The 20,292-nt window shown below is 46.0% G+C and overlaps 1 protein-coding gene and 1 non-coding gene across 2 annotated transcripts in view; both read left to right on the top strand.

Annotated features, from left to right (window-relative positions):
- LOC126100839 (cytochrome P450 6j1-like) overlaps positions 1 to 20,292 on the top strand; it is a 101,020-nt gene that overhangs the window by 10,238 nt on the left and 70,490 nt on the right. The window contains exon 2 of the mRNA XM_049911492.1: positions 15,199 to 15,611. Within this exon, the coding sequence (XP_049767449.1) occupies positions 15,223 to 15,611 (389 nt within the window). The 5' untranslated portion in view covers positions 15,199 to 15,222. The remainder of the gene's footprint in view (positions 1 to 15,198; positions 15,612 to 20,292) is intronic.
- Trnas-cga (transfer RNA serine (anticodon CGA)) lies at positions 16,340 to 16,414 on the top strand. Its single transcript has one exon. It is a non-coding gene; the product is annotated as a tRNA-Ser (tRNA).

The following is a 20,292-nucleotide window of genomic DNA, read 5'->3' as shown; positions in this document are numbered from 1 at the left end:
TGTATATCCACCTTTCGCAGCAATGCAGGCTGCTATTCTCCCATGGAGACGATCGTAGAGATGCTGGATGTAGTCCTGTGGAACAGCTTGCCATGCTATTTCCACCTAGCGCCTCAGTTGGACCAGCGTTCGTGCTGGACGTGCAGACCGCGTGAGACGACGCTTCATCCAGTCCCAAACATGCTCAATGGGGGACAGATCCGGAGATCTTGCTGGCCAGGGTAGTTGACTTACACCTTCTAGAGCACGTTGGGTGGCACGGGATACATGCGGACGTGCATTGTCCTGTTGGAACAGCAAGTTCCCTTGCCGGTCTAGGAATGGTAGAACGATGGGTTCGATGACGGTTTCGATGTACCGTGCACTATTCAGTGTCCCCTCGACGATCACCAGTGGTGTACGGCCAGTGTAGGAGATCGCTCCCCACACCATGATGCCGGGTGTTGGCCCTGTGTGCCTCGGTCGTATGCAGTCCTGATTGTGGCGCTCACCTGCACGGCGCCAAACACGCATACGACCATCATTGGCACCAAGGCAGAAGCGACTCTCATCGCTGAAGACGACACGTCTCCATTCGTCCCTCCATTCACGCCTGTCGCGACACCACTGGAGGCGGGCTGCACGATGTTGGGGCGTGAGCGGAAGACGGCCTAACGGTGTGCGGGACCGTAGCCCAGCTTCATGGAGACGGTTGCGAATGGTCCTCGCCGATATCCCAGGAGCAACAGTGTCCCTAATTTGCTGGGAAGTAGCGGTGCGGTCCCCTACGGCACTGCGTAGGATCCTGCGGTCTTGGCGTGCATCCGTGCGTCGCTGCGGTCCGGTCCCAGGTCGACGGGCACGTGCACCTTCCGCCGACCACTGGCGACAACATCGATGTACTATGGAGACCTCACGCCCCACGTGTTGAGCAATTCGGCAGTACGTCCACCCTGCCTCCCGCATGCCCACTATACGCCCTCGCTCAAAGTCCGTCAACTGCACATACGGTTCACGTCCACGCTGTCGCGGCATGCTACCAGTGTTAAAGACTGCGATGGAGCTCCGTATGCCACGGCAAACTGGCTGACACTGACGGCGGCGGTGCACAAATGCTGCGCAGCTAGCGCCATTCGACGGCCAACACCGCGGTTCCTGGTGTGTCCGCTGTGCCGTGCGTGTGATCATTGCTTGTACAGCCCTCTCGCAGTGTCCGGAGCAAGTATGGTGGGTCTGATACACCGGTGTCAATGTGTTCTTTTTTCCATTTCCATGAGTGTAGTTTGGACAAGAAGAGAATAGAAGCTTTCGAAACGTGGTGCTACAGTAGAATGCTGAAGATTAGCTGGGTAGATCACATAACTAACGAGGAAGTATTGAATAGGATTGGGGAGAAGAGAAGGTTGTGGCACAACTTGACCAGAAGAAGGGATCGGTTGTAGGACATGTTCTGAGGCATCAAGGGATCACCAATTTAGTATTGGAGGGCAGCGTGGAGGGTAAAAATCGTAGAGGGAGACCAAGAGATGAATACACTAAACAGATACAGAATGATGTAGGTTGCAGTAGGTACTGGGAGATGAAGAAGCTTGCACAGGATAGAGTAGCATGGAGAGCTGCATCAAACCAGACCAGGCTCCAGACGGCCACGTGGCAATACCGAGAGGGAAGACGGTCGTGTTCAGCTTGTGGCTCTGGCACATCGCAATGCATATGCAGCAGCAACCTGAGCAGCAGTTGGCACCATAGTGACATATTATGGAACTGCTGGAACTCGGTTACTTCAAGGACAACACCGAGCCGGACGGCCTGTAGCGAGCATCCACTGACTCCAAGCCATTTGAGGCTTGAGCGGTGTCAAGCGAGAGATCATTAGTGGGCAGCGTAGAGGTCTGTTTGTAACCTCCCCCTCACTTATCGACCTTAATGACAGTGAAAAATTAAACCGCGTGTACCTAATGGAAATTTGGGAAAAGCAATCGTCACCGAAGTTAATCTGTCGGTAAAGAGGGAGGAAAGGGTTACATCTAAATGAAAGGAAAAATTCTAATGAAACTGGTGGAAATTAATTTTGAAATAGGGGTAAAGTTAATAAAGAAAGTAAATGTGCGGCCGTTACGTTAACAAATAACTAGCGGTAATTAGGTATTTGAGATTTGGGGGAAATCACGGTCGCCAGTCCTAAGGACAATTACTATAGTAACTGAAAAAGAAAGGTTATTACACATATAATTAGCACTAGAAGCGTGGCAACTGAAGGTTGACACGTGTAGTGTGAAAACTGAAAGTTTGTCAGAAGTAATAAATTTCGCTACACCCTGACTTAATTTAGCAAAAGAATTAATAAAACCGGAAAATCGAAAATTAATTTAGTGACTGAAGTTAATAGTGAGCTTTCTTTCTGAAGCACATCGAAATTCAGTAAACTACGGTTAGTCTTGGACTACCTCAACAATCATTTCAAAAGCTACTTGAATCTACGCAATTCAGAAATAAGGGATTTAACTTTGAACTTGAATTAAATGATTCTGAACAATTAACAGTAGTAAAATTTAATACGTACCAAGCTGAGCTGCAGTCACAGGTAAGCTAAAATATGGTAACAAAACTCGCGCTCTCAATTTGTGCCTGTGTGATCTAAGTATTGTAGCCAGCTATGAATACTTTAACTGAACTTTGAAATTAAAGCAGTGAAATCTAATGATGCTGGCGTTTGAATTTCAACGACACTCGGGTTCATTCCGGAAAAGGAAGGGACCCTGCTTGGTAATGCAATTGGGACAATGAGCAACAAAGGTTCATGCTACGTTGCTGTAATTTGGTGATTTGAACAGTTTTAAAAACTGAGGTCTGCCATACAGTTCTAAAACTTTACGTGCTTCCAGTCTTCCTTGTTGGTTGATTGAAGGTTTGAAGCCGTCGATCGAGGAGGTGGCGACAGTCACTCATTGTCGGCCGTCGCTGTTGCAGAAGCTGGATGTTGGCGCGCCTTCCTCTCGACACGGTCACCAGGCGAAACGGCCTCTCGACGTGCGCCAGCTAATGCTTCCCGTCCGCGACACCGTGTCCGAAACTATCATCGCAAGTCGAGCGCAATTACATGCTGCCAAACCCCGAAAGCGCGGCAACTCGCGGGAGCGTCACACAACACACCTGCTCCACTCGCTACTCCAGCCAGACTCCCTCTCTGCCCGCGCTCCACGCGGCAGAGTTAACACTACCAAAGATCCTAAACACTCTGGTTCTCCACACGACCTATCGACGTATTCGTTCGATAACATAGTTTTCCCTAGGCAAGACCCAGCGTAAAAATACAAATAATATTTACAAAACAACCCATTATACATCGACATAAGTGCATAAATATATACACTCCTGGAAATGGAAAAAAGAACACATTGACACCGGTGTGTCAGACCCACCATACTTGCTCCGGACACTGCGAGAGGGCTGTACAAGCAATGATCACACGCACGCCACAGCGGACACACCAGGAACCGCGGTGTTGGCCGTCGAATGGCGCTAGCTGCGCAGCATTTGTGCACCGCCGCCGTCAGTGTCAGCCAGTTTGCCGTGGCATACGGAGCTCCATCGCAGTCTTTAACACTGGTAGCATGCCGCGACAGCGTGGACGTGAACCGTATGTGCAGTTGACGGACTTTGAGCGAGGGCGTATAGTGGGCATGCGGGAGGCCGGGTGGACGTACCGCCGAATTGCTCAACACGTGGGGCGTGAGGTCTCCACAGTACATCGATGTTGTCGCCAGTGGTCGGCGGAAGGTGCACGTGTCCGTCGACCTGGGACCGGACCGCAGCGACGCACGGATGCACGCCAAGACCGTAGGATCCTACGCAGTGCCGTAGGGGACCGCACCGCCACTTCCCAGCAAATTAGGGACACTGTTGCTCCTGGGGTATCGGCGAAGACCATTCGCAACCGTCTCCATGAAGCTGGGCTACGGTCCCGCACACCGTTAGGCCGTCTTCCGCTCACGCCCCAACATCGTGCAGCCCGCCTCCAGTGGTGTCGCGACAGGCGTGAATGGATGGAAATGGCATGGCAAGCCGTTCCACAGGACTACATCCAGCATCTCTACGATCGTCTTTATGGGAGAATAGCAGCCTGCATTGCTGCGAAAGGTGGATATACACTGTACTAGTGCCGACATTGTGCATGCTCTGTTTCCTGTGTCTATGTGCCTGTGGTTCTGTCAGTGTGATCATGTGATGTATCTGACCCCAGGAATGTGTCAATAAAGTTTCCCCTTCCTGGGACAATGAATTCACGGTGTTCTTATTTCAATTTCCAGGAGTGTATATACAAATAGTAAAACAACTACAATACACGAAGTCACAGAAATGTTATATATTCAGGTAACAAAAATAAGGAAAACAAAGTTATAGTACAATAGATGGAAATAGGAGGATATGCATGTCCGGCGTTACATGTTGCTTTCTTTTTCCTGATGAACGCCGGTTCTGCCTCGGTGCCAGTGATGGCCGCGTATTGGATAGGAGGCCAGTTGAGGGCCAGCAACCAACCTGTCTCAGTGCTGGATACACTACGTGGTCAAAAGTATCCGGACAGCTGGCTGGAAATGACTTACAAGTTCGTGGCGCCCGCCATCGGAAGTGCTGGAATTCAGTATGGTGTTGGCCCACTCTTAGCCTTGATGACAGCTTCCACTCTCGCTGGCATACGTTCAGTCAGGTGCTGGGGAATGGCAGCCTAGTCTTCACGGTGCTGCACTGAGGAGAGGTATCGATACCGGTCAGTGAGACCTGAAACGAAGTCGGTGTTCCAAAGCAGGTGTTCTATAGGACTCAGGTCAGGACTCTGTACAGGCCAGTCCATTACAGGGATGTTATTGTCGTGTAACCGCTCCGCCACACACCACGCATTATGAACAGGTGCACAATCGTGTTGAAAGATGCAATCGCCATCCCTAAATTGTTCTTCATCAGTGGGAAGCAAGAAGGTGCTCGAAAGGTCAATGTAGGCTTGTATTTTTATAGTGCCACGGAAAACAACAAGGGGTGCAAGCCCTCTCCTTGAAAAACACGACCACACCATAATACCACCGCCTCCGAGTTTTACTGTTGCCACGACACACGCTGGCAGATGAAGTTCACTGGCCAATAGCCATACCCACACCCTGCCATCAGACTGCCACATCGTGTACCGTGATACGTCACTCCACACAATGTTTTTCCCCTGTTCAATCGTCCAATCGCTCCTTACACCAAGTGAGGCGTCGCTTGGCACTTACTGGAGTGATGTGTGGCTTATAAGCAGCCACTCGACCATGAAATAAACGTTTTCTCACCTCCCGCCTAACTGTCATAGTACTTGGCAGTGGATCTTGATGCAGTTTGGAATTTTTGTGTGATGGTCTGGATAGATGTCTGCCTATAACACATTACGACCCTCTTCAACTATCGGCGGTCTCTGTCAGTCAACAGACGAAGTCGGCCTATACGCTTTTGTGCTGTACGTGTTCCTTCATGTTTCCACTTCACTGCCACATCAGAAACAGTGGACCTAGGGATGTTTAGGAGTGTGGAAATCTCGCGCGCAGAGTGTAGTGACACCCAATCACCTGATCAAGTTCGAAGTCTGCGAGTTCCGCGGAGCACCCCATTCTGCTCTCTGATGATGTCTAATGACTGCAGTAGGTGACAGCACAATGGACCTAACATGAAAAACATATGTTTTGGGGGTGTCCGGATACTTTTGATCGCATAGTGTACACTGGGCCTGTGATCTTCACTGTTAATCACTTACATATGTTACATAGAGAAATGTATTCCTGAAATTTCAAACTTTACGTTAATCATTTTCTCGTATTGCGAATTTTTTCCGTTAGTGTCTTTACATAGCGCAGGTCAGTCCTGGGACCAGCCCTCTGGAATCAACTGCAGCCGGTTTAATTCATGATTTGTTGTTAATGAAATCCATGAGTTCGTTCGGTGGCGTCGAAAATTAATTTTTTATTGACCTCAAGCTTGGAAAATGCCATAGCATCATCTCGTTGTTGAGGTTGCCGTCTATTAAGTTTCCGTCGCCTTCCTGATAGGTACAGCCGTATTCGCTTTACGTGTCGCTTCGTGCCGACTACCCAAATTAGTACGTGGTCGTGACGGTTAGTGTCATTCTCTTTTTTCAGTGTTTCAATGTTAATTTTTTGCTTGGCTCTTAGAAACGACGCGTTTCAAGGAACGCTGAAGTGATCACGGATCCCCAAGGTCCCGTGGAACACAGTATGAGGAACATTGCTAATAGTACCACATTAGGAAGTAAAATGTTCTGCAACTCCTAAGAGACTGTTTGGGGGGGGGGGGGGGGCGTGGTTGTTAGTGACTGTGGTCGGCCGTCAACTATGGTCTCACACGATGACAGAAGTTAACCAAAATCACTCTAGTATTATCCATCTCAAGGGCTGGAGATAGCGTTGAGCCAATAACCGTTATCGTTATTGCCATTTAGCGTACAATGCACAACTGCGAAGAATAGTGTCCATGGCCACGTGTTTCGGCAGCCAAACCCCTGTCATTGGGCTCTCTGCATCAACCCTTCATACACACGCACTTGAAAACCACGAACTAGTCATGAAACAAGTAAAGGTATTCAGACATAAAGTCCTTGTCTTGCTTTAAAACCGGTAACACTAGGTTCTCTGTATTGCTTCTTCATACTACCGCCCGTTCGCGAAAGTGCTGCTTTTCTATAGTTGTAACACTGACCGCATAAGCTTAACATCACTACACGGAGCCACCGACCATTTCACTATATTCCAGAGATAGCACAGAGGCTATAAAGAAACAATGTTGCCAACAGTTATCTACGCAAATTGCTCACATACACTGAAGAGCCAAAGAAACTTGTACACCTACCTAATATCGTGTAGGGCCGCCGTGAGCACGCAGAAGTGCCGCAACACGACGCGGCATGGACTAGAGTAATGTCTGAAGTAGTGTTGGAGTGAACTGACACAATTAATCTTGCAGGAGTGTCCATAAATCCGTAAGCGTACGACAGTGTGCAGATTTCTTCTGAACAGCAAGTTGCAAGGCATCCCAGATAAGCTCATTAATGTTCATGTCTGGGGAATCTGGTGGCCAGCGGAAGTGTTTAAACACAGAAAAGTGTTCCCGGGGACACTCTGTAGCAATTCTGGACATGTGGGATGTCGCATTGTCCTGTTGGACTTGACCAAGTCCGTCGGGGTGCACAATGGACATGAATGGACGCAGGTGATCAGACAGGATGCTTACTTACCTGTCATCTATCAGAGTCCTATCTAGACGTATCAGGGATCCCGTATCACTCCAATTGCACACGCCCCACATCGTTACAGAGCTTGCACCAGCTTGAACAGTCCCCTGCCGACATGCAGGGCCCATGGATTCATGAGGTTGTCTCCATACCCGTACAGGTCCATCCACTCGGTACAATTTGAAACGAGACTCACCCGATCAGGCAACATATTTCCAGTCGTCAACAGTCTAATGTCGGTGTTGACGGGTCCTGGTGAGGGGTAGTGCAGTCGTCAAGGGTACACGAGTGGACCTTCGGCTCCGAAAGCCCATATCGACGATGTTTCGTTGAATGGTTCGCACGCTGACACTTGTTGATGGCCTAGCATCGAAATCTGCAACAATTTACGGAAGAGTTGCACTTCTGTCACTTTAGTCGTCGTCGGTCCCGTTCGTGCAGGATCTTTTTTCCCGCCTCAGCGTTGTCGGAGATTGGATGTTTTACCGGGCTCCTGATATTCACGGCACTTTCGTGACATTGTCATACTAGACAATCCCCACGTTATCGCTATCTCAGATAGACATCCTTGGGGTTGTGAAGCAGCTGAATGGTTTGAAAATAAATAAATCGCCAGGTCCTGATGGGATTCCAATTCGGTTTTACAGAGAGTACTCTACTGCATTGGCTCCTTACTTAGCTTGCATTTATCGCGAATCTCTTGCCCAACGTAAAGTCCCGAGTGACTGGAAGAAAGCACAGTTGACGCCTGTATATAAGAAGGGTAGAAGGACGGATTCTCAAAATAACAGACCAATATCCTTAACATCGGTTTGTTGCAGGATTCTCGAACATATTCTCTGTTCGAATATAATGAATTTCCTTGAGACAGAGAAGTTGCTGTCCATGCATCAGCACGGCTTTAGAAAGCGTTGCTCCTGCGAAACGCAACTCGCCCTTTTTTCCCATGATATCTTGCAAACCATGGATGAAGGGTATCAGACGGATGCCATATTCCTTGAATTCCAGAAAGCGTTTGACTCGGTGCCCCACTGCAGACTCCTAACTAAGGTACGAGCATATGGGATTGGTTCCCAAATATGTGACTGGCTCGAAGACTTCTTAAGTAATAAAACCCAGTATGTTGTCCTCGATGGTGAGTGTTCCTCGATGGTGGGTGTTCATCGGAGGTGAGGGTTTCATCTGTAGTGCCCGAGGGAAGTGTGGTAGGTCCGCTGTTATTCTCTGTCTACATAAATGATCTTTTGGATAGGGTGGATAGCAATGTGCGGCTGTTTGCTGATGATGCTGTGGTGTACGGGAAGGTGTCGTCGTTGACTGATTGTAGGAGGATACAAGATGACTTGGACAGGATTTGTGATTGGTGTAAAGAATGGCAGCTAACTCTAAATATAGATAAATGTAAATTAATGCAGATGAATAGGAAAAAGAATCCCGTAATGTTTGAATACTACAGTAGTAGTGTAGCGCTTGACACAGTCACGTCGATTAAATATTTGGGCGTAACATTGCAGAGGGATATGAAGTGGGACAAGCATGTAATGGCAGTTGGGGGGAAGGCGGATAGTAGTCTTCAGTTCATTGGTAGAATTTTGCGAAGATGTGGTTCATCTGTAAAGGAGACAGCTTATAAAACACTAATATGACCTATTCTTGAGTACTGCTCGAGTGTTTGGGATCCCTATCAGGTCGGATTGAGGGAGGACACAGAAACAATTCAGAGGCAGGCTGCTAGATTTGTTACTCGTAGGTTTGATCATCACGCGAGTGTTGCGGAAAGGCTTCAGGAACTTTGGTGGGAGTCTCTAGAGGAAAGGAGGCATTCTTTTGATGAATCGCTACTGAGGAAATTTAGAGAACCAGCATTTGAGGCTGACTGCAGTACAATTTTACTGCCGCCAACTTATATTTTGTGGAAAGACCACAAAGATAAGATAAGAGAGATTAGGGCTCATACAGAGGCATATAGGCAGTCATTTTTCCCTCATTTTGTTTGGGAGTGGAACCGAGAGAGAAAATGCTAGTTGTGGTATGAGGTACCCTCCGCCACGCACCGTATGGTGGATTGCGGAATATGGATGTAGATATAGATGTAGATGCTGTGTCCCATCGCTCGTGCACCGAATATAACACCACGTTCAAAATTACTTAAATCTTGACAACCTGCTACTGTAGCAGCAGTAACCGATCTAACAGCTGCGCCACACACTTGTCTTATATTGGCGTTGCCGGCCGCAGCGCCTGGTACTGCCTGTTTGAATATCTCTGTACTTGAATACGCAAGCCTATACCAGTTTCTTTGGCGCTTCAGTGTATATTGCATTACTGTTAAGTTCAAAAGATAATCCATGAACCCCTTGAAGAATCCCTTCCCACTCTCTCTTGATTGACATTAAGCAAATAATTAAATCTATCTTGACGAATTGATATATACGATTTTTCAAGTAGGTCATGCTTCCTTCTTTTCTTCACTGCATGAACCACCTCTGAATACTCTTTAGCGGCTTTTAGCAGGTGGCCTGTCTCACACATGCATTTAGCTATTACAGATTTATCGTAATTATCCAGTCTGGAAGGGTCTGTGTGTCCTACATATTTCGCACCACATGAAGCACATTGCATTTTATATATTCCCGCTTATATCAGTTTATCTCTCACATTCCCAACGTCATGCCTTAAACTATATCAAACTAAGTATTTCGCTTGCAATGCCAACTACATATTGATGATTCAAATATCTCCATCCATTTCTCTGATTTTTCCCAAAATATGGCATGGTGACGATGTTTCTAGGCTTAACTAATTTCTCTGAAATATTGTTCTAACGGTATAAAATTAATTTTTATCTTTGAAAAGTGGGTTAAAAACAAATATTAAATGTGTATACCTCACCGAAGTTCAGTAGAGCCGTATTAAGAGCTAAATTGCGTCCTGGAATGTAACAGGGTGTAGGGGGGAGATGTGTAATGCAGGAGCGGGAGGAAAGGTTTATACACAGTGTAAGAGGTCCATGATTAAGGAATTTGTTGCTAGCGCGCTCGAGCAGATGTAATTTTGATGGATTCCTCACGTGCTGCATGCGATATGTAAGTTATTAGAGAATCTCAGACCCAAGTCCCATGTAAATGTGTGTAAAGAATCTCTTAATAATAATATTTCTTATACAAAAGTAACTTTTGACAATCTATCATCTCAATTTAAAGAATTTACTAATTTCTCCAATCCATGGTCATCCCGATTTTTGCAAAGAAAACTCAGTTGTTCTTTTTATACATGAAAAATCTATCGGTCAGCATTGCACTCGGCTGTGCCAGAAAAATTTCTTATAGGAGCAGATATATATGCGTTATCCGGCGACCTTATTGAGGTAAGAATTTTCTTTTTATTCAGAATGATCTTACAGGGCCATAACGCAGCACTGCTGACGTCCAAAATTTACCAGTTTACATTCACAGTCAATTATTCAAAGGTTATAAGTGAGCCACAATTTTATTGAGAGATTAGTCACATTGTATTATTGGTAGGTTAGGGAATTCATTTATCTGTTAGTAGGCTACGCAGAATGTGAATGATATAAATAATTATATTTTTTCTGTAGGGCGTTTACGGAATATTTTTGTTGAGAGGTTACAACAGACTACACCTCGCCAGTGGTATTGTGTTCATGCACGTCCCTCGTTCATAGGTCTGCAAACTGATGGATAGAACAGGTGATTTTCCACTCTATCTACCCCAGTACGTCTCAAGAAATAACTACAGAGCGTTTCACGAAGTTTTATGGGCGCTTTCTATACGAAATTCAATCTAGTTTATATTTGTACAAGGAAACATTTTTGCTAGAAGCCGCGTTTTTCTAGCTATTCAAAAAAAAATTAAAAAGTGGTCTTCAAACCATCCCAACACCCACATCGCACCAGTACTTCCTGTCCCTCCAAGCGGTGTTAACCTGAAGTTTATTTCGTCGGAGACGGTCCCTGCCAGAAATTCGAGAAGATTCTGTAATGAATTAGAAGCCTGTAACCAGGTTTCACAACAGGAGAAAGTGCCTCCTTGTGGACGCCTGATTTCTTTTTCACTGGATAGTATTTGATGTGCTACCTTATAATACGTAATAATAAAATATGTAAGGGGGATGCTTCCGTCAATAAGCATGGTTTGGTGAAAGCTCGGTTCCCCTTAGAGGTGCTTTACCTCACCTTGATCTATATTTTCAAATCTCTGCTGCATCACTAGCGCAAGCCACGTAAGCAACAAGAAAAGTAGAAGAGATAACAGACGAAAGCTTCCCGTACTGCGAGAGCCGATGATGATGTTTGGTTTGTGGGGCGCTCAACTAAGACATTATCAGCGCCCGTACAAATTCCCAACCTTTGCTCAGTCCACTCTCCCCACTTTCAGGAATGAAGATGAAATGATGAGGACAAAATAAACGCCCAGTCATCTCGAGGCAAATGAAAAATCCCTAACTCCACTGGGGATCGAACCCGGGACCCCTTGCTCGGGAAGCGAGAATGCGAGACCACGAGCTGCGTGCTGCTAGAGCCGTAACGAATCAAATGTAAACTTCCTTTGGTTTCTCGAAATGCGAACTTCCTTTGGTGGTTCGCTAAAGCCTCCCTCCCCCCCCCCCCCTACAAGGGCATCAACCAACCGACAGATCAACCGACAAAGTGGAGATGTGTAGGCCATGTGTAGGCCGACCAATGAATCCTCCTTTTCGGGTTGTCGGTCGGGCAGAACCACCCACCCAGCAAACTGTGCCGTATGTAGCGCTGTCGTGATAACTGCCCGACAAAGTTCGTCTTTTGTCACTGCGCGGAATTAAATGCTGCTGTAATAATACACATGACAAAGTGCGGGGCGGTCGAAACATTAATGACAGAGGTTCTAGAGAAGTATCAAGACTGTGGATGTTTGTGGAACACGTCGTGTGGGGAGTACAGTAATAGAGACACAAGAAAGGAAACACTTGTTTCATTTTTTAAAGAATCCACATGTGACGCATACAGAAAATAGAAGATACAGAAGGTTGACGGACTTTCAGTCATAAAATATGTATTTCGGTTTTTAGGTTTTATTTACGATACTTATCGGAAATGAGAGCAAAATACAGAGACATTGGATCTTAGATTTCATTTTCGATACGTATCAGAAGTAAAACCTAAAAACTGAAATACAGACAATAAATGGACATCCGTTCATAGAAAATACTTCTGCAGAATATAGATGTAGATCAGTGGCTCCTAACCTTTGTGGGATTACCTCTGAATGCAATCAGATATCAGCTAGTACCCCAATCCCCTTCTCCCCTTCTCCCCCCCTCCCCACCCTACCCTCAAAATGGTTCAAATGGCTCTGAGCACTATGGGACTTAACATCTGAGGTCATCAGTCCCCTAGAACTTAGAACTACTTAAACCTAACTAACCTAAGGACATCACACACATCCATGCCCGAGGCAGGATTCGAACCTGCGACCGTAGCAATCGCGCGGACCCTACCCTCGTCTCAAATATTAACGTCTGAACAAACTTTAAAGCGAAAAAGAATTTTCTTTGCCCGCTTTCAATTTTAATATGGCGAATGTAAATTATATTTAGATTTTGCAGGTGTTTTGTTAAACCACGAATTAATGAGTCAATGAGACAGGTCTGCTTAGTTCTAACAACCTTTTTTATTTATTTTTTTATAGAATGATGAAGCAATTCTAAGTGCATATCGCGATTACTACCTACAACCCCTACTCACAAAAGGCATCCAGTTATTCACAGTGAGGGTAGACACTTGTTACGAAACAGCCTCCTCTGCAACCCTCCTCTCCCTGGCAACTGTGGTGTCACTTTTTAGTTATTGTCCATTTTCATGGCACTAAATACACTCCTTAATATAAGTACTATGTTACAAAAAAGTGGCTCCGAGCACTATGGGACTTAACATCTGAGGTCATCAGTCCCCTAGAACTTAGAACTACTTAAACCTAACTAACCTAATGACATCACACACGTCCATGCCCGAGGCAGGATTGGAACCTGCGACCGTAGCGGTCGCGCGGTTCCAGACTGAAGCGCCTAGAACCGCTCGGCCACACCGGCCGGCGCTACTATGTTACAGACCAATTCGCTCTCATCCGGTATTGTATTCAGAAGTCCGCAGCTCGTGGTCGTGCGGTGGCGTTCTCGCTTCCCACGCCCGGGTTCTCGGGTTCGATTCCCGGCGGGGTCAGGGATTTTCTCTGCCTCGTGATGACTGGGTGTTGTGTGATGTCCTTAGGTTAGTTAGGTTTAAGTAGTTCTAAGTTCTCAGGGACTGATGACCATAGATGTTAAGTCCCATAGTGCTCAGAGCCATTTGAACCATTTTTTTTTTTTTATTCAGAAATTCGCTTGCTGGCCGCTTGGCACGCTGCTAAGGCTAGGCGCAAATTGAGACGCGTATAGCACGTGTCACGTGACACGACACTACAGTGCGACACGTACGTGCTGCACGAGTCGCGCGGGTGCAGCGCATATTGCGACGCGTGCAACCATACTTCGCACGCAACGACTGGCGACACTCTGCGCTGACAGAACCAAAGTGCGCGCAACCTGTTACCTTTCTCAAACGATTTTACGGAAACTATTCACTGAAAATATATGATTTTTGCCTTACTTGTAGCGTTATATGTCAGCTTCGTGACGAAGTACTCATCACCTCGCTAATGACCATTCTTATTGTGATGTGCACGTTTTAATAAGACACTACGCAAAACTCGAAAAGCTTGCAACGGAAATTAGGGGTCGCTATGATTTTTGCGTTTGGTGCGTATTACACCATATGTTGCTGCGCATGAAATTTAGCTAACATGCTGAATTTTTGATTAGACTTGGGAGGAGGTCTCTATCTGCCTCCGATCTCGAGAAAATGGATCCCATGTGGCGCGCTCACACCCGATCTCACGCCCGCGAGAATGAAATACTCGCAACGTCTCTCGTATCTCCTAAACCGTTCGAGACATCGAAACGAAAGTTTGGCGAATGATAGAACACAAGGAGGAGAGTGTTTTGCCAATTCTTAAACACACGGAACTTTCGTATCTATGGCGATATACCAGTACTTATACTTCTTTTTTTATTTATTTCACTCCAGTGAGTAATTTTTTAAGAGTTATCGACAGCTAGCGAAACAAGAGATTCCCAGTACGAAAATAAACATGAAATTTCTTCCTTTATGTTACTGCAAACCGATACTATGTCCTTTCTTGCGATCTAAAAACATCGCGGAGGCATATGATACAATTCCAGCGGCCAATGGCTCATCAGTTACTCAAATATGCACTTTTCTTGACAGAAGAAAAAAAAGTATACAGATATAAATAACAGAAAAGTATAATGTACTAACGAAGAAAGACGGAGCGTTTAAATGGCGAGAAACGTAACACTACCGAAAGGCAATAAAACTTAGTACACAGTAAGGCAAAATTCATCGTATGGGCAACACTACCACTGCTCATATGCGCCGTTCCGATGTGAGCATATGGCCGGGCTACTCTTCCGCTCCCCTCCTCAAATTGCCCACGGTGCTAGCGAGGCAAGCGCGACGCGCGGCGCGAGAAAACTGTGCCTCAACCACAACGCCGCGCGACCTGCCGCAGGCGCGTGTCGCGTCCCAGTCGCGTCGCGTCGCAACTTGAGCGGCCCCATTCGAACCTGTGATGTTACAAAAACGCGCGCTGCGCTGCTTCGCGCCACACGCGCTATACGCGTCTCAATTTGCGCCTAGCCTAACGCTGTGGGTAACGAAAACGAGCCGGAGTATAGCGAGTGTTGTGCTAGACTGCGATGTACGCTGCTGCGCTAATGCTCGCCGGTCGGCCTGCAGAAGTGGAGGGGCAAACGGCCTTGGGATGACGCTGCGCATCGTGACGACTTAGAGAGCTGACTCACTTCAGTGTTCTCTTGTCTGCAGCAGCAGCCGGACCGCGGGACAACCATGGCGCTGGTGACTGGGAGCTGGGTGCTGGACGGCCTGCTCGTGCTGCTGCCGCTGCTCTACTGGTACACGACGCGTCACTACTCTCTCTGGAGGAAGCTCGGGGTGCCCTACGTGAAGCCGACGCTGGTCGTCGGCAACATGGGCGGCGTCGTGACGGGCCGCCAGCACATGGGGGAGCCCATATACGAGTGCTACCTGCGCGCAGGGGACGAGCCCTTCATGGGAATGTTCGCCTTCGATCAGCCGCTCCTGATGGTCAAGGACCCCGAGCTCGTGGGCCGTGTCTTGGCCTCAGACTTTTCCTCCTTCTACCGGCTGAATTTTACCATACCGGAAACTGACGACTCCGTGGCCGGGCGGTCAATCTTCGCTGTCAACGGTCCAAGGTAAGAGAAACAATTATTTCAGTTAGTTTATACTAGGACTACAAAATTGGACTGTTGGTAAAATATCGATATATTGATAATTTTTCCAAAAATTATCGATGTATACGGCAATAAGTTTCACCCAGCATATTTCACATTCTAGAATGAAAGGATATTGCAGAGACGTGGCTTAGCCACAGCCTAGGGATGTTTCCAGAATGAGATTTTCACTCTGCAGCGGAGTGTACGCTGATACGAAACTTCTGGGCAGATTAAAACTGTGTGCCCGACCGAGACTCGAACTAGGGACCTTTGCCGGCAAGTGGTCTACCAACTGAGCTACTCAAGCACGACCCACGCCCCGTCCTCACAGCTTTAATTCCGACAGTACCTCGCCTCCTACCTTCCAAACTTCACAGAAGCTCTCTGTGAGGACGGGGCGTGAGTCGTGCTTGGGTATCTCAGTTGGTAGAGCACTTTCCCGCGAAGGCAAAGGTCCCGAGTTCGGGTCTCGGTCCGGCACACAGTTTTAATCTGCCAGGAAGTTTCATATCAGCGCACACACCGCTGTAGAGTGAAAATTTCACTCTAGAAACAACCCCCAGGCTGTGGCTAAGCCATGTATTCGCAATATCCTTTCTTCCAGGAGTGCTAGTTCTGCAAGGTTCGCAGGAGAGCTTCTGTGAAGTTTGGAATGTAGGAGGCAAGGTACTGGCGGAATTAGAGCTGTAAGGAGGGGGCGCGAGTCGTGCTTGGGTAGCTCAATTGGCAGAGCACTTGCCCTCGAAAGGCAAAGGTCCCGAGTTCGAGTCTCGGTCCGGCACACAGTTTTAATCTGCCAGGAAGTTTCATATTTCACATTATATTTTTTGCGCAATTTTCGGTAAATATTTGAAATAGTTCTTTTGAGATTTTAGTAGAACATAATTTTACTTTCACTGCATAAAAGAAGCCTTACTGCTTTTTGAGATTTCATAGCGTCCACACTTTTTTCTGGGACTGGTCCTGTTGCACTGGGGACTAGCAATGTGAATGGAATAAAGAGATTTCCAAGAATGGAGTAAAGAGATTTCCAGCGTGAAGAAATAGCACGCCTGTTGCGTTAAAAAACAAGTTTTGATGCAACTAGTGTGATATTTTTCCACATTGGCATTCTTCAAAAACAATTGCTGAAAATGATAAAAAAAATGTAAATAACGGTCTTTGCAGCGGGCAGAGACGTCTGAGGGGAAATGCTGACGTAATCGGCGGCCAGCGCTACCAACAGAAACTGCAGCGTTTAACTTCATCATGAAATGTCGACACTACAACTGCTTGGTCGCTGGCTTTTGCAGAAATGAAAAAACAGGGAAGTCAACATGGAGTTTTCCGGACAAATCCGATATGTGACGAAACCGAATGACGATCGCATCGGACACCTTATACTGTGCCACTTACATGCAGATACCATTGTTAGCAAAATGGTTACCGCCAAACGTGAACGTGCATCCTTTTCCTTTCAATTCTTGCTCCAAGGGGGATCAGCAGGTTGGTAGTCTGTTGGTGTACAGAATATCTGATAATAAATCAATTCTTAAACATAAAGCTCTAAAACCGGCAGTGTATTTACAATGTGCATCCGATATTTTTATAGGACAAAAATGGTTCAAATGGCTCTGAGCACTATTGGACTCAACTTCGGAGGTCATAAGTCCCTAGAACCTAGAACTACTTAAACCTAACTAACCTAAGGACATTACACACACCCATGCCCGAGGCAAGATTTATAGGACAGTCCGTCGATATGTTTCTCGGCTATGCATCGATGCTTTTCTCCGATAAATCGAGGGCCTATGATGATACTTTTTTAAATACCGATTTATTGGATTCCTGATATTTTTAAAAGTATCAACAGTCACAGTTTATAAAAGAAGTCGCATGACGTAGAGCAAAAGTATCCTCCATAATGCATGCTGATTTATAAGCGTACTTTACACCCTACTTTAGTACTTTAAGTGGAAGACTTACACATGTAGATGAACAGTTAAAAATAAACAAAGATTATTTATTATCATACTAGATACATGCAAGATGTCCCAGGAAGAATAGCCAAAATTCTGAGATATGACAGGGACGATCATTCGAAGGCAAGAAGCCTATTAACGAGGGTTCTAGAAGGCATACCTCAACAGCTACCATCACTTGTTCATCTTCAGTACTGTGAAAAACATCTCTTCTACTGAAAAAGTGCTCATAGTTCTTCAGGCATGCACTTTATAGAGCCCTTGTTTACTGAACATTTGTTTCTTGTTTTCACCCATACTGCCGCCTCCAAATACAGTACTGGCCATCAAAATTGCTACACCACGAAAATGACGTGCTACAGACGCGAAATTTAACCGACAGGAAGAAGATGCTGTGATATGCAGATGATTAGCTTTTCAGAGCATTCACATAAGGTTGGCGCCGGTGGCGACACCTACAACGTGCTGACATGAGGAAAGTTTCCAACCAATTTCTCGTACACAAATAGCAGTTGACCGTCGTTGCCTGGTGAAACGTTTTTGTGATGCTTCGTGTAAGGAGGAGAAATGCGTACCACCACGTTTCTGACTTTGATAAAGGTCGGATTGTAGCCTATCGCGATTGCGGTTTATCCTATCGCGACATTGCTGCTGCCGTTGGTCGAAATCCAATGACTGTTAGCAGAATTTGGAATCGGTGGGTTCGGGAGCGTAATACGGAACGCCATGCTGGATCCCAAAGATCTCGTATCACTAGCAGTCGAGGTGACAGGCATGGCTGTAATGGATCGTGCAGCCACGTCTCGATCCCTGAGTCAACAGATGGGGAAGTTTGCAAGACAACAACCATTTGCCCGAACAGTTCGACGACGTTTGCAGCAGCATGGACTATCAGCTCGGAGACCATGGGTGCGGTTTCCCTTGACGCTGCATCTCACACAGGAGTGCCTGCGATGGTGTACTCGACGACGAACCTGGATGCACGAATGGCAAAATGTCATTTTTTTCGGATGAATCTAGGTTCTGTTTACGGCATCATCATAGTCGCATCCGTGTTTGGCGACATCGCGGTGAACGCACATTGGAAGCGTGTATTCGTCATCGCCATACTGGCGTATCACCCGGCGTGATGGTATGGGTTGCCATTGGTTACACGTCTCGGTCACCTCTTGTTCGTATTGACGGCAATTTTGAATAGTGGACGTTACATTTCAGATGTGTTACGACCCGTGGCTCTACCCTTCATTCGATCCCTGCGAAACCCTTCATTTGAGCATGTACGACCGCATGTTGCAGGTCCTGTACGGGCCTTTCTGGATAAAGAAAATGTTCGACTGCTGCCCTGGCCGGCACATTCTCCAGATCTCTCACCAATTGAAAACGTCTGGTCAATGGTGGCCGAGCAACTGGCTCGTCACAATACTCCAGTCACTACTCTTGATGAACTGTGGTATCGTATTGAAGCTGCATGGGCAGCTGTACCTGTACACGCCATCCAAGCTCTGTTTGACTCAATGCCCAGGCGTATCAAGGCCGTTATTACGGCCAGAGATGGTTGTTCTGGGTACTGATTTCTCATGATCTATGCACCCAAATTGCGTGAAAATGTAATCAGATGTGAGTTCTAGTATAATATATTTTTCCAATGAATACGCGTTTATCATCTGCATTTCTTCTTGGTGTAGCAATTTTAATGGTCAGTAGTGTGTAAGGAATCGAAAGAGCTTGCAGTTGAAGAGATATTTCAAATATTGAAGATGAACAAGTGCTGTCAGCTGTTAAGGTATGCAATTCAGAGCCAATGTGTGCTATACTTTTTCTGCTTTGAATGACTGTCATTATATTCGTCCGTTTTGGTTGCTGTTGTATATTTGTTTTAAAAAAAAATACACCTTAATGTGTTTCAGCCAAAGACATCCTTAGAATCACAGCCATTGATGGCTGTGGTCGAAACACAAATTCTGTTAAAAAAAAAAAAAAAAAGAAAGAAAGAAAGAAAGAAATGGGCAGGTCCGAGTAGGACTGGAGCGCTGCAGGTATCGTACAAACTTATAATGAAACAATTCACCCATCCCAGGAATTGAGGATCTCGACGATTTTTCCATGTTATCAACAGTGATATTGGTAACAAATCGGTCCTGGGAATTCCGAGACTTTTGAGAATGTTTTAATTTTAAGTCAGCAGTTAGATAACAAATGACAAAAGAAATATTAATTGTCATTTGATACAATTGCAAATTAACAACTTCCTGATTTTTTCCCCCTTTACTTTTGTATTTTTATTTTTTTATATGTGTCCAGAACGTTACATATTAAATAAAATTTATCATTCATAGCATATCATACATAGCATATCACATGTAGTATATCATACATGTATATTACAAGTATTACAGAGAATATGTGCATATTTATATTCCATATACTGCCCAAAATTCCACTCCACAGGCTGCCTTATCATTGGCGATAATCAGATCGTCCATGGTCACAGGTTCCGACTTTTTCCTGCAGTTGAGTAGCTGCATTTCCTGAGGTTCACCACACTCACATAGTTCGTCCTCTGAGATGTATCTCCATTTCGTCATGTTCTCCTTACACCGAGACATCCCAGTTCTCAGTGTATTGAGTACGTTCCATGTTGTGTATGGGAGATGATGACCTGTAGCAAGTTCTTCCTTGGGGTTGTCCCAATATTTGTC

Source organism: Schistocerca cancellata, chromosome 9 (genome assembly GCF_023864275.1).
Source record: "Schistocerca cancellata isolate TAMUIC-IGC-003103 chromosome 9, iqSchCanc2.1, whole genome shotgun sequence".
NCBI classification, from domain to species: domain Eukaryota; kingdom Metazoa; phylum Arthropoda; class Insecta; order Orthoptera; family Acrididae; genus Schistocerca; species Schistocerca cancellata.
Note: the sequence above shows the minus strand (reverse complement) of the source record. Positions and strands in the feature narration are given on the sequence as shown.